Source organism: Lepidochelys kempii, chromosome 1 (genome assembly GCF_965140285.1).
Source record: "Lepidochelys kempii isolate rLepKem1 chromosome 1, rLepKem1.hap1, whole genome shotgun sequence".
Classification (NCBI taxonomy): domain Eukaryota; kingdom Metazoa; phylum Chordata; order Testudines; family Cheloniidae; genus Lepidochelys; species Lepidochelys kempii.
In genome coordinates this window covers 261,582,446-261,596,027 of record NC_136380.1, presented here as the reverse complement: position 1 = coordinate 261,596,027, position 13,582 = coordinate 261,582,446, and the positions used below count along the sequence as shown (strand labels likewise).

Below are 13,582 nucleotides of genomic sequence, written 5' to 3'. Positions count from 1 at the left end.
TTAAGATGACACCACACTTGAGAAATACTATGGGTAAGTTAATACTATTTTACAGATTAGGAAACTGAAGCAAAGTAGTAAAAAAATGTTAGGGAATGTCATAGATAAAGTCTATGGCAAAGCTGGGAACATAATTTAGATCTCCTGACTCCCAGTTCCATGCTTTAAACGAGGAGCACGATTTTCCATGAACATTTTCCTTTTAAAAGAGAAAGCTATACCCATATACATGTCCGCAACTTAACAATGAGAACCTCTAGAGTTCTTCAAGTACAGATTTAGACACAAAAATATGCCTGAACTACAAGAATCAGACTGTGCTGAAGTTATGTTGCAAGTCCGTATGAGTTTTAGAGATCATTACAGATGGGGCATCTCTTCTAAAGAGTGTAAATTTATTCAAGTTCTAGTTGGCTAGAACTTGGATGGGAAGGTGGATCTCTTTCTCTCCTCACTATGTCTCATTGCAGACCCCCTGTAATTACTGTATTTAGACCTAAGCATGAACATACGCATTTTCCACTCAAAGTCTTGTATGCTAATACTCCAGTGGCAACTGGTGATTTTTGAGAACTGGTAAACAGAAGTGTCAAGAGGTAGAGTCCACTAGAGTTGGTTTACATATACAGTGAAATAAAATACAACTTTTATTGATGTATCTCACAAAATGGGAGAAACAAAGCAACAAAACTTAACCTGAGAAAAAAACATGATCACTTTTATTTCTAACAAGTCAATGCAGGTGCACAGTGGCACCCACCCACCAGCTCTTGGCACAGACTGCAGCACAAATAACCTCCTCATGGCATCCCCAGAGGCCCAGGCCAGAGTGGAGCCCTAGTTAGGATGCGGGGGGGGGGGGTGAAGTTGGTTTAGTCACAGGCGGGAAGTTTAAATTTGACACACAGACTGCAGAGCACCCGGCCCGGTTCTCCCAGGGAGGGGAGAACTGAGGCCAGCACAGACAGGACCTGGCTCGCTAGCAGCAGGTTTGCGAGCTCTGCGGTCAGCCCCCGAGGGGCTCGGCCCGACTCCTGTTCCCTCTGGGCCCCACCTCGCCGTTCACCTTGTCCTCACCTTGAGGAGACGCCACCGCCCGGCGCCCCCCGGCCGTGCGGAGGGAGCTTAGCCGGGGTGTCAGCTCCAGACAGCGGAGCCTGGGGCTGCCCCCACCCTACGGGGACCCCGCTCCCCAGTCACTATGGAAACAGGGCCTGGGCAGGCGCGAGGGACACGCTGACCTACAGGGAGAACGAGGACGGCCCAGCCTCAAACCGACACCCCAAGCCTCCCAGCTGCACCCGGGTCCCCACCGCCACAGGCCGCCCAACAGCAGCCGGCTCCCCACCGCCACAGGCCGCTCGCCGCGAAGCGCTGTCACCTGCAGGCGAGTCACCAGGACACAGTACGGCGCCATTTTGTTCACTGACAAAGATGATGTCGCATTCCAATTACGTCACGCGCCGCCTTTAAACAGTTTCATAAAGTGGGCGTGGCCTCTATGGCGAAAAGGCGGGGCCAAGCCCTGGAGAGGGCGGGACTCCGGCGACCGACTGAGCGTAGAGAAGGAGAGTGGGTGGGGTTTGCAGGTCCTGGAAGGAAAGTATCCTAAGCAGTGGGGACACGATATCCGGCCTAACAGAGGGGACTCTGGGGCGGGCTCGGGGGAGCAAGTCGTGGTTGATGGGTGCTTTATGGACGAGGCTGTGCAGTGATTTAGCGTTTGTCATTGGGAAGCTCTGGCAGCTTTGTGGGAGAAGATCACGTGGACCCTGCCAGGACCTGGGGGTGAGAGGTCAAGGGTGAAAGGGCTCAACGTCGCCCGCACGACACGACTCGTGCGGTGATGAGAAATGGCCAAACATCATCCGGACTTGATCTTCTGCCGCAAGCAGGCGGGAGTGGGTGAGACCCGGATGCCCTGGTTCCCGCTCTGCCGCGTTCGTGGGGCGGGGGATCCCAAGACTGTCCAGGGTCACCGCGGCCCCCGCGTGGGGAGGGGCGGGGCGGAGCGCAGCGCCCCACGCACCCTATCCCAGCGGGGGGGGAGGGGCACTTTGGCGGGCGGGCGGGCACGTGAGCAGCGCGGGGCACCAGTGCCGGGGAGAGGGGCCCGGGGCACCAGTTGGGAGTGGGAGTGGGAGGGGCACCCATGCGGGGGGAGGGGCACGTTGGCAGTGTGGTACCAAGATGGGTTTGGGAGTCAGAGGGCCCCAAGTCCTGTTTCTGGCTCTGCGACAGACTGGCTGTGTAAGCCTGGGAGGAATGTTTCTTGCTCCCCTCCCCGCTTTATGAAGTGCTTTCCGCCTGGGAGGTGCCCTGTCCGTGCTGGGGGTTGTTACTAACGTTGGGGTGGCTGCCACAAAAACGCATCCAAAACACTTTTCAGAAATAGCCTTGTCCTCCCATTTACCCCAGTCACCTGCCCTTCTCCAGGTAGCCCAGGGCTCTTGGCCTTGTGCCTCACCTGTGTGCTCCTGCATGCATGCTGTGTTCCCATATAACCTAACACCTTGCTGTGTGTGGCTGCCAACTTGTGACCTACAAAGAACATAAGGGTCTATTATTGTAATTCTGTCTTTGCAGATTGTTTTTTACATTCGTTGCCTCTTAAATGGCCAGATGGAGTTTAAACTGCCCTGTTGGTTTTAAATACTTTTAATTGCACCTCAGTTATTAGAAAAATGAATATAATATCTACGTACTCAACAGACTAGTTTATATGCTTAAGCAGTCATAGTTGCTCACTTTAGTGACCAAATATCTTTGCTTTTTACTCCTATTATCCTGGCAGTGCCAACACAGCCAAGAGAACAAATGGGAGAGTATTTTGGTTTTCTCATTATGACAACTGCTGATTTCTTTCCAATTGTAGGGCCAAGTTCTGTCCTCAGTTAACTGTGCGGTAGATGTAACTGAGGACAGAAGTTGGTTTGCTAAATCTATATAGTGGTGATGGGGCATGAGAGACAAAGAGACTAGCTTGATTCTTGGATCCAGAGCTGACTGGCTCAGAAAAAAAAATAATTTGCTTGCAAGTGCAAATTTGAATTGTTCTCATTGAGACAAGGGAAACATGGAAACCTGGGTGCTGTTTTCAGAGAATCACTTTTCAGAGTAGAACTGTACCTTTATGGTGAGAGGCCTAACTCTAGCTGAGACTTACTCTTCCAGCCTGGTGGGTATCTATCTGTTCACTGGTGACTGAGTCTTTGCTGTGGTGGTCACTGGGACATTACAACTCTCTATAGCTTGATACTTACCGTAGTCATCTATTAGTGAGACAAAGTGAGTGAGAGATCTTTTTTTGGACCAAATTCTGTTGGTTAGAGAGAGAAGCTTTTGAGCTTCAGAGCTCCGCTTAAGGAGAAGAGCTCTCACCAACAGAAGTTGGTCCAGTAAAAGACATTACCTCACCCACCTTGTCTCTCTAATATCCTGGGACCAACATGGATACTGTTACAAGAATACTGCATACATTCATCTACGGTATTATTTATTTAATATTGTTTTGAAATCTTATAGACAAATGGTAATACTTTTTTCAGTTAATTCAAATAACACCCTGAACATAACCTGAATATGCTAGTAGCCTTCAGAACCAAACATAGACTTAAACAAAATATTTGAAAATAATTTCCTCTCTCAAAACCTCATCCAGCTCCCACTAATGCAATGGAAAATTTCTGCCATGGCCTGTGTATAGGGCTCTGTTATTTCCTTGCTGTTGCTAATACCTGAAGCAGCGTAGTGAATGCAGCACTGTGCTGGAAGTGTGAGTGGTGCCATTGAATGCTGCATGGGAAACACTAAACTCTAAACTCTGGTCTTGGCAAATGTATGTCCAGAAGGATGCTTACTGTTTACTGTTAAAATGTATGTATTTGCTATGTTAAGGCTGCCGTTGTATTTTGTTAAATTAGTTTAGATTTTAAACAGATTTTAAAAAAAACACATTAATTCATTTTTAAATCGGAGGTCACCTATTTAAAACAAAAGTTTTATTTAAACCAAAAGTCTCTCTGTCAAAAATAATTCTTTTTTCTGCTTTACTTATTGTAGCTATTGGAAGACTGTGTGAAAAATGTAAGTATAATATCTGCATGGGGTGTTTTGTGAGAGCATTGTCATGTGGTTAGAGTACACAGCTGGGATTTAGCCTGGATTTTGTTTCCAGTTGTGCCACTGATTTTTTTTGTGTAAGCTTGGACAAATCACTCTTTGAAATGGGAAAACCCATGTGGGTGTTGTGAGGTTAAGTTGATGAATATGTGGAAAGCACTTTGAGAGGCTTCTGTGGAAGATGCCATACAAGCACAGAGTATTACGGTATGTCTCATGGAAAAGGTACAGGGAGAGGGTCCTACCTGTGGATAAAAAAACAGGTTTGTGGCCAGAGTTTAGGGAACTGGGTTTGTACTGATCAGTTCATCATGATCCACTTGTATTGGAAAAAGATAACTTGGTAATTTAAAAGAGGAAAAAATCCATTTTCCAAAAATGCCTATTGCACAATTTGATAAAGGCTCAAGTCATAATCCTGAGTGTGGGAAATACACAGCAAAAATTATCTGAAACTAGGACATATGAAGAGACACAGAACTAAATACATTCTTCTCCTACTATAAAAGAGGCAACGTGGGAGAATGAGAGGGTATGATCAGTCCTTTCATGGGCACAGTATAAATGAAATAAGGGTGTTGGCCTGTGTCTCAGAAAATAGTGGGAAAAGGAGCAGAGGAGGGAGAAATTTAGTCTGACATTAGGGAAGCATTTTAAGAGTATATGGCCGGTGGAATAGATTCCATAGGAAGTAGTTGAAGCCTCATCGCTACAGAGATAAGAATCTTTAGTTGGGGTAGGGATTAGATGACTCAGGCTTCATATACCCTTTTCAGCTCTAGGTCATTGATTTGGGTATAGTCCAGGACACTACAGACTGTCACTGGCATCTGATGGCCTATGTGAAATGAGTTGTTAGGTTTTACTCAATTCTTTGTGAGGTTTCCACATCACAGAAATTGTTGTGGCTGTCTACACAAATTCACCCTCTTTTTGGCCTTCTCAGAAGTCAAGGATCAAATAGGTAATGAAGACTGAACCTCCCCTTTCATCCTTTGGAGGTCATACTTCAGTCTCATGTTTATGTAGTGGTGTGTGAGAAGCTTGCACTGCTGTTGCCCATAGAATCATAGAATATCAGGGTTGGAAGGGACCTCAGGAGGTCATCTAGTCCAACCCCCTGCTCAAAGCAGGACCAATCCCCAATTTTTGCCCCAGATCCCTAAATGGCCCCCTCAAGGATTGAACTCACAACCCTGGGTTTAGCAGGCCAATGCTCAAACCACTGAGCTATCCCTCCCCCCCATGTTCTACCTGTTCTGTAGTTAGAGACTGTCTGGTGCTGTCAGTTCAGCAACTTCTCACAAGTGCTAAATTTTGTCAAAAAGTTTTAACGACACAGTGGTGGGATGATGTAATGAAGAGTTTTGTAAAATGTTGGCTGATCAGAGCATTGGCCCTCATCTGTGGTTCTGATTGCAAAGCAAAAAGAATTGAAAATGAAGTTTTGAAAGATACTGGCTCTTCTACTTGCTCATTCACTTCAGAGAAGTAAAATGGCTTTCATATATCAGCGAGATGGAATTTCCCAGCTCAGTCCCACTATTTTAGGGTGTATAGGGGAGTTGTTTGGGTAGGGAGCTATCCCCTCTCTGTGGGAATGGTGGAGAAGGAAATTCTTTAGCTGAGTACTGTGCTCTATTTGTAGGTGATGGTAAATGCGTGATCTGTGACTCATATGTGCGACCCTGCACACTTGTGCGCATATGTGATGAGTGTAACTATGGGTCGTACCAAGGGCGCTGTGTGATCTGCGGAGGTCCAGGAGTCTCTGATGCCTATTACTGCAAGGAGTGCACCATCCAGGAGAAGGATGTAAGTTGGATGCAGTGCCTCAAGGTTGTCTTTCTGTCTCTTGTTGAACAGATGTGGTCTTTATTTAACAGTCATGCTTATCTTTAAAGGCAGCCGTGGTTTTGTGGAATGAGCATGGAGCTGTGACTTGGCGCACCTGAACTCTAGTACCAATGCTGCCAGTAGCTTGCTATGTCACCATGAGGAAGTCACTTCACCTCTCTTCCATGCATCTGGGGATAGTGGTGCTTACCCACCTTTGTAAAATGCTGTGAGATCTACAAATAAGCCCTGTGATATTTCTCTCGTGCCTTTCATCCCAAAGGATTGGAAAATACCTTACAAACCACACGTATGTGGTTCACTTCATCCACCCATTGCCTGTAGCATTATCACTTAAGATGTTACCTTACCAGGTCTCACAAGCTAAGCTTTATCAGGGTCGGGCCACTAGCTTAGAAATGCTCAGATGCTGCAAAAGCATGGGACTACTCCAGTCAGCACTGAATCAATGGCCCTGTGTGCGCGTGGTGCTGTAGGACATCCAGTCCTGCTGGTGTTTTCCTCTCGGTTAGATGGAAAACAAAAGTCATGGGCCACTTGTAGCCATTAAAATCCCATGGGGTTTTTTATAAGAATATGGGTTATGACTCTGGTGTCCTGATCAAATTCCAACTCAGGTAATTGCACTCTACAGACCTAAAACTCCCTTTCCCATTTTATTTGGATATGAATTTTTCACTGCTGTGGGGTTTTATGTACTGTTGGCGAACATATTCCAACCTAGAAGTGGCCTCTTTCCAGTGGTCCTGTTCCGTTATGTTTCTGTAGCAGGATCCTATAGTGATTAATGACAGTGGAGTGAGAGTGATCTCTGCACAAAGAAACACAGCCACCTTTGAGGTGAAATATGGCAGTATAACCATGTACAGCAGCACTACACGCAGTTAGAGCAGGATGTGAAGAATACCACCTCCAAATGAAACGGCAGGTGGAACTTAAAGAGATGGAATGAAGTGATTAAAGGTGGACACCCATTTCCTGTGGAAATGTGTCTTGAGAGGGTTTTTTAAATGAACACAAATGATCAGGACCACATTACTGCTTCTATAGACAGAGCTCAGTGTCTGAAGCTTTAACACTCCCTTAGTTTAGTCAGATGAGTTAATCTTGCTTTCCCAAATGCTCTACATTCAGCCCCAGACAGAGTCAGGAGGAACGTATTTCCATTAGAATGTGAAGCAAGAAAGCAAAAAATGGATGAAATGAGCTGGAGGGAATATCCTCCATGTAAAGGGGCAAAGGTGCCTGGTTCCTGTTTCGTGGGGGACGCTGGTTCCACTCATGCCCCATTTGGGGCTACAGGTCATGCCATGTCATCCTGGAGAGCTGTGGGTTGCAGGGAGGGTTTCTTTCTTGGGGCTAGAGGTATGCGCATGTGCCAAATCCTTTTGAGGGGGTGGAGGAATGAACGGAAGCCTGTAATGAAGCTGCCAGGTTTATCACAGATGCTCTGAATTGTGGGAGGAAAGGTTTGGAAGGGCCCCACCTAGGAGGTTCAAAGTGAAACCACAAGACAAGAGCTAGAGGCTGGTTGGTGTAGGCATATATGTGGGTGTGGTGGGTAGGGAAAGGAGAGACTTATTTAATTTTTTCCCCTCTTCTATCTCTGCCATCCTGCCCACCTCATCTCTTCAAAACAGCAAGTTTTGGTGCCGCAGCTTGGGTGTGGTCTCTGCAGTGGATGACATCTGCCCAAAGGCTTTCTCATCTAATCCACTCAGGCTTACGCAACAACCAGGGACACATGTTCCAGTGCCCACTGGGCCCCTCAGCACAGCGCAGCTGCCAACTCCAGCAATAGGATTTTGCCCTCGAGGCGCACAGATGCCAGGCTGAGTGATCCATGGGCAAACGTTCTCTGGCGTGCACATGCACATGTCCATTTCCCATTATTTGTATTTAAATTTTTCCATCTCCCATAACTCACAGCTGCACTCTTGATTTATTCTCCCTAACCTGCTCCTCTCATGTCTGGCTTTCCCTCCAGCTGGTGGACTGGGATATGGAGGCCTTCTCACATACGCTTGCTATGAGTATCCCTGCACCTGCAAAATGACAATGTGACCTTTACAGTGAATCAAGTTCTATTCTGATGTGTCTAAAGTGTGGGGTATCTGGGAGTTGCTTTGGCTGTGGGAACTGAGGGCACAAGGAATACTTGTTGACACCTAATGGAAGTGGGTTCCTCTTGCCTCAGTGTGGGGAAAGGTTGTTCCCCTTGCCCCCATAAGTCATGTGTATCCTAGCTTAGAAGGATCCAGTCTTGGGGCACTGTACATCTCTTTCATTAAACTGATTATGTTATTCAAACTGTTCTTCATGCTCCCCTAAAGAAGAGAAGGCCCTAGTTAGTGTTAGCAAGGCTTCCCTCCTCCCCTCCACTTCCTCAGTTTTGATGGCTGGAGCCAATGGAGTAGAAGGGAAGTTTGCCTGCATGGGTGTTTCCAGGAGGTGTTTTTTGGAGTGGAAGATAGTGGTCACTCTTCATACCCTACTCGGGCCTACATGACTGGACTGTTCTGCTTGCTGTAGCTCTAACTGTGTCCTCTTCTCTCTGTATGTTTCCAGAGGGATGGCTGCCCTAAGATCGTCAATCTGGGCAGTTCCAAGACGGATCTCTTTTACGAGCGCAAGAAGTACGGCTTCAAGAAGAGGTGATCCACCCTTGGTGCTGCTATGCCCGCTGCAGGGTTGGGGAAAGGGTCTTAAAGCATCTCTGGACTTCACTGTTATTGAGAACCAATTAATCTTCTCTAAAGTCTTACAAGTTAAATTATGTGTGAGGGGTGGAAGAAGAAACAAAATTGACTGGGGATTGGAACCTGATAGCTGAGTACTGCAGATGGCAAAAGTAGGCTACTGATTCTTGCCTTCTCTCAAGCGTGGCTAGTGTCTGCCACACAGCTCTGCAAAATGCCTGGTGGGCAAGCACTTACATTCTAAGGGGATCTGCTCTGCTATCAAGGTGTAGCACTGCTTTTACACGTCTTGTCCCCTTTCTGGAATTGGGGGGTCACCTGCAGTTCTCCTTTCTGTGCACTCCCTCTCCGTTGTTAAGAAGTCTTCTCCCCTGGCCACACCCCCAAAGTCTGAAGAATGGGTTCAGACTGCTGACCCACTGAAACTCTCTATGTATTGTTATGCAGGGAGGCTAGCATGCTCATGGCTGATGCCCTTTTCATATGAGCACAACCATTACATGTCCCTATGTTTTCTTCAACTGATTAACCGAAGGCCCTTTCTGTAACTATCTCTGCAAAATGTACACCAATAAAGTTTTTTTCCTTTTTCTAAAAGAAGGGTTTCTCTCTAGTTCACCCCACCCGTAGTCCTCCCGGAGTTTCCTTTTGTCAGGTGATTGGGACACTAAGAACTTAGGAGTTGCCAAACTAAAAATGAACAATGAGCCGTCTGTTCTCTGACAGTGGCCTGTCATGGCTAAACTGACCTCTCTGTGAGATGCTTTGGGGAAGGACCGCTGCTTGCTTTCTCACCCCAGTCATTGATAATTTTATGTCCCGAAGCAGAGTGTGGCTCGCTTTGTGTAACCCTTGCCTTTGCTAATGTGTCTGGATGTTGTTTCACCATGCAAACATCCAATCCCTTTCTAAAAACCTCCTGAAGTATTGGACTCTATCCCTGCTGCAGGAATTTAGAGCCTTCTGTGCTGTAGCTGGAAACCAGCTATTCTATTCCAGACGAATAGCCATATACTGAAAACTAGAGCCTGCTTGTTTGCTGAACATCAGCAGAGGCTGTGGACTCCCAGCTGCTCAGCACAGATCTGGGGAAGGAAATACAGATCATGTACGCATTGTACACACCTCCTTCCCCTTCCCTACTGACTAGGAGCTTGCAAAGCAGGTGTTAACTTTTAAGGAGCTGCTTTTGTGAGCAGGAGGGGCAGCGAGAAACTAAACTGGATTTGGGGTACTGTAGAATTCCCACTTGTGGTCTAGAGTCCCAACAAAGATGCAGTTTGGGATGCAGTATTCATGTCTGAGCCTGTTGGCATAACTAGAAGTATCATCCAGGCAGGGATTGCTATAGAGAGACGAGGAATATCCCTTCCTTTTCCCCCATACAGCTGTGCATGCTGTTTCCTCATCACTCCCAGGCTTGCTACTGCTGTAGGGAATCAAGGGCTTATGGCTTAAGAACTTTGATTACTGGGTATATAGCTCCATGTTCTGGTAGCTGTGAAATAGTTAAACTGCCTTATGTCATGTTTCTCATCCATTGGTTGAGTGGAGGCAGAGGGTTGTTTTTCTCCTTGGCCTTGTCTACACAGGCAACTTGGGAGAAGACTTCTACTGCCACTAGTGTGTAGCCTCGGTCAGCGCCAGTGCCTCTCCTGTGCTGCTACCGCAAGGGTGGGAGATTGCCCTAAAACTGCTAGTGTAGATAAGGCCCTTGTGAAGCAGAGGAGAGATACAGTAGGGTAGCACTGCAGTGAAGATTCAGTCTTTTTATGTGGTTACTTGACTGGTGTTCATTAGTTTCTAATCGGCCAGACACGGACCCTAGAAAAGACGAGCTCTCTGAAACAGAGAGATTCTGTGTGATAAGAACTGTGAGGTTAATTGCAGGGTCTTTAAAAAACAATCATTAAAACTCATTTAAATGAGTAGAAAGTGCTTGCCTTGACAGCTGTGAAGACCAAAGTCCTTTCTTTAAGCCCAGAACCGGTTCAGCAAGGGCACCGGCAGTATAAGCTTCCCCCACACGCTGCCCTCCTGTTGTGCCGCAGCCCTGCTCTGGAGGGGCCTCTGGCAGGACTTTAGAAAGTAGTTCAGTCTCAAATGGCCTAATTCAGAGGTTCCCAAACTGATCTGTGGGATGGTTGGTGCAGAGAGCAGTGTGGTTTTATAGTGGTTGAACAACTAGGAGGTATGCGGCTAAACTGAATTAAAGGAAGCTAAATATGTATGTCTGGTATTCCTTTCCACATATGTCATTGCTGTAATTACTATAGGGATTCTATGCATCTGTAAATGGAAGAGGGGGTTTCTGCAAGAAAATCCCTGTATTTACAATGTCCACACTAAAAAAAAAAAACTGGAGAATTCCTGGCCTATTTAATACTTAGCCTCTCTGCTCACAGTACTAACGAGGTGGTTATAGTGATCTGGGATGCGGACACATACCCTGAGTCCTCTTTTCCCCCCACTCCGCTCCACGTGCACAATGTCACCTCATTTCATATCAGTTACCAAAAGATGTTGTAACTTTTGGTTACAAATAAGATGGGACAGGGTCACATTGGACAGGTAAATGGCTCTAAAACCCAGCCCCAGTTCCTTGAATCATTCGGTCCCCTGCTTGACGCCCTGAACCTGAAATGTTGCCTTCTTTAAAAATTGGATGTTGGCAAATGTCTGGATTCTATTCATGTGCTCTATCTCTGAGTGTTGGCTACAGGGATCAGATCTTACTATCTGAAATTTTACTTATAGGAGCAGCCATGTTTTTGTTCTTTATGGTGCTTGGTGGGAACTTTTTGTTGACATGTTCAAATTAGCAAATGTTTTCATTTCTAAGACAGGAAAGAATTTCTCATTTCCTTTGAGTTTAGTTAAGTGTCATGTGACTTGAAAGTAAAGAATGTTCCTGTGCACGGAAGTGCTAATTATGCCCAATTATACCCTGACTGACCTTCCTTGGCATTAAACAACCTAGCAAAACTAGCTTTGTTCTGGCAACCTGGAGATTCCTTCCCTCTTGTGTGTGTGTCTGATTCAGTAGTTCTCCTTTGTCGTAATAGCCAAGTGGTCAAGAACACATAAATGGATCCTTAGGACAAAATTCCACTCTCTTTCTCTGTGTGTGTGTATTCACCTCTGGATAATTAAAGGGACATAGTCAAGAGAGAAATATTTTAAGAGTCCTTATGTGCTATTATTAACACCTCATTAAAACTAAAACAATTTCAGAAATGTAATTGGCTTTTTTATTAATAAAATTGAACCTAGGCTGGTCAGTTTCATTTCCTGATGCATGGCTGACAGGATGATTTTGTTTGAAGCAAAGCAATGGAATGTTTAAATTCTTAATGTGCTCTTTTAATTGACTTGCTCTTAAACTAAAAGTAATAGAGATATTTCTGTTCATTATAGGTTTCATAATTTTCCCAATGGCCACCCATTTTCAACCTCCCCTCTCCCCCCGCCAAAAAACAAAACCAAACCACATATGCTCCAGATCTTTTTCGGCGGGGGGCGGGGATGAGTAGCCATGCCTACTGCAGTGTGATATCCAACAATGACTGCCACAACAGATTTTCAAGATACTCTTGACTGAGTTCATTCAGTCTTCCTTGACTACAGAAACGGTGGCTGGAGGGAGAGGGTTGAGAGGAAAAAGGGGTGAAGTGTAAAGGATCTATAGAGAGATCCTGGCGAACACAGAGTATCCTCATGAAAGCAGGGTTGGGGATGAATATTTTTTTGCAATAGCCATTGTGGAGAGCAATTTAACCTGAAAGAATTACAACAGTTTCAAAAGGATTTTTAGTCTTTTGTAGTCTGAAGCTCTAGGAAGATTCAAAAATAAGTGTAACTCCACAAGTTAAGAGGATCCGATAATGAGGTTACATATGAATCTAATATGCCACCTTTTCTAGGGGATTCTTTAGGATCAAAGGAAAATGTGAACAGAGTCATTGGGCCAGACCCTTGGTCAATCTAGTCAATTACCTTTTCTCTGCCAATGGTGATGCTGGTGGTTAATGATCTAAAAGACTGGTGCATGCTCTTTCTCTCTCTCTCTCTCTCTGTCCCTCTGACTTATCATCTACTTGTGTTCACTCTGAACCCAACTGTCCTGAAGGTGAAGCTTGCAGAAGGTGGAAGCAGGGCATTTTCAGTAGTGGTTCACATTTCTGGAGTTTACTCCTCCAAGAAATGTATCTTACATAGACGTATCTAGAACACTTTGCAAGACATGTTTTTATTCAGATTTTTTCCTGCCTGTGATCTCTGGAATCCTGGGCGCTAAAGATATGTCTACATTTCAATAAAGCACCCATGACTAGTCTGGGTTAGTTGACTTGGGCTCACAGGACTCGGGCTCCAGGGTTGTAAAATTGCAGTGTAGACATTTGGGCTTGGGCTGAAGCCTAGGTTCTCAGACCCTACACTGCAAGCTCAAATCAGCTGACCCCAGCCAGCTGCGGGTGTTTTATTGTATTGTAGACATACCCTTAGGTAGGCAACTGGCTGTATTTTTTCCTGTTCTCAGTGCTTAAAGTTAGGGGCCTGCAGGAGCTTGTTGTGTATTTGTTCTTGTTATTTGGAATTGAGAACAGTTCCCAGTTTAAAACATTGAAAGTGGGGCCAGTGCAATAGCGATTGGCACCCTATAAATGCATGTAAATAGCACTGCGTCTGAGGAGTGCATCAAATCCTCTATAATGTGCCTTATTGTGCAGTGCTGTTGTGGAGAATATACCTGCCTGACCCCAGCTGGTGATTGGCTTCAACCTGGAAGCAGCAGGACCATGAACTCTTAGAATTTTATGTATTTATTTTACTATAATTTTCAGAAAAATATTTCTTTCACTACATGAAGAACAGGCCCTTGTGCTGATGCTTGCTAGTGTCAC

The 13,582-nt window shown here is 45.7% G+C and overlaps 2 protein-coding genes across 5 annotated transcripts in view; one reads left to right on the top strand and one right to left on the bottom strand.

Moving 5' to 3' along the window:
- Window positions 1–1,455, bottom strand: part of ACO2 (aconitase 2) — a 36,779-nt gene extending 35,324 nt beyond the window's left edge. The window contains exon 1 of one of the 2 annotated variants that reach the window (XM_073327197.2): window positions 1,382–1,455. In XM_073327197.2, the coding sequence (XP_073183298.1) occupies window positions 1,382–1,417 (36 nt within the window). In that variant the 5' untranslated portion in view covers window positions 1,418–1,455. Of the gene's footprint in view, window positions 1–1,348 lie in introns of both variants that reach the window. The other variant, XM_073327196.2, reaches the window with a different exon arrangement.
- A 319-nt stretch (window positions 1,456–1,774) lies between these two features.
- Window positions 1,775–9,278, top strand: PHF5A (PHD finger protein 5A). 3 transcript variants are annotated; one of them, XM_073327195.2, is made up of 4 exons: window positions 1,775–1,905; window positions 4,063–4,086; window positions 5,771–5,937; window positions 7,620–8,635. In XM_073327195.2, exons 1-4 carry the CDS (start codon window positions 1,854–1,856, stop codon window positions 7,662–7,664), a joined length of 288 nt encoding a protein of 95 aa, XP_073183296.1. In that variant the 5' UTR covers window positions 1,775–1,853; the 3' UTR covers window positions 7,665–8,635. The 3 variants fall into 3 exon arrangements, with proteins under 3 accessions (XP_073183296.1, XP_073183294.1, XP_073183293.1); XM_073327193.2 differs by lacking the exon at window positions 7,620–8,635 and adding an exon at window positions 6,027–7,613; XM_073327192.1 differs by having other exon boundaries at window positions 1,777–1,905; window positions 8,548–9,278.
- The last annotated feature ends 4,304 nt before the right edge of the window (window positions 9,279–13,582 follow it).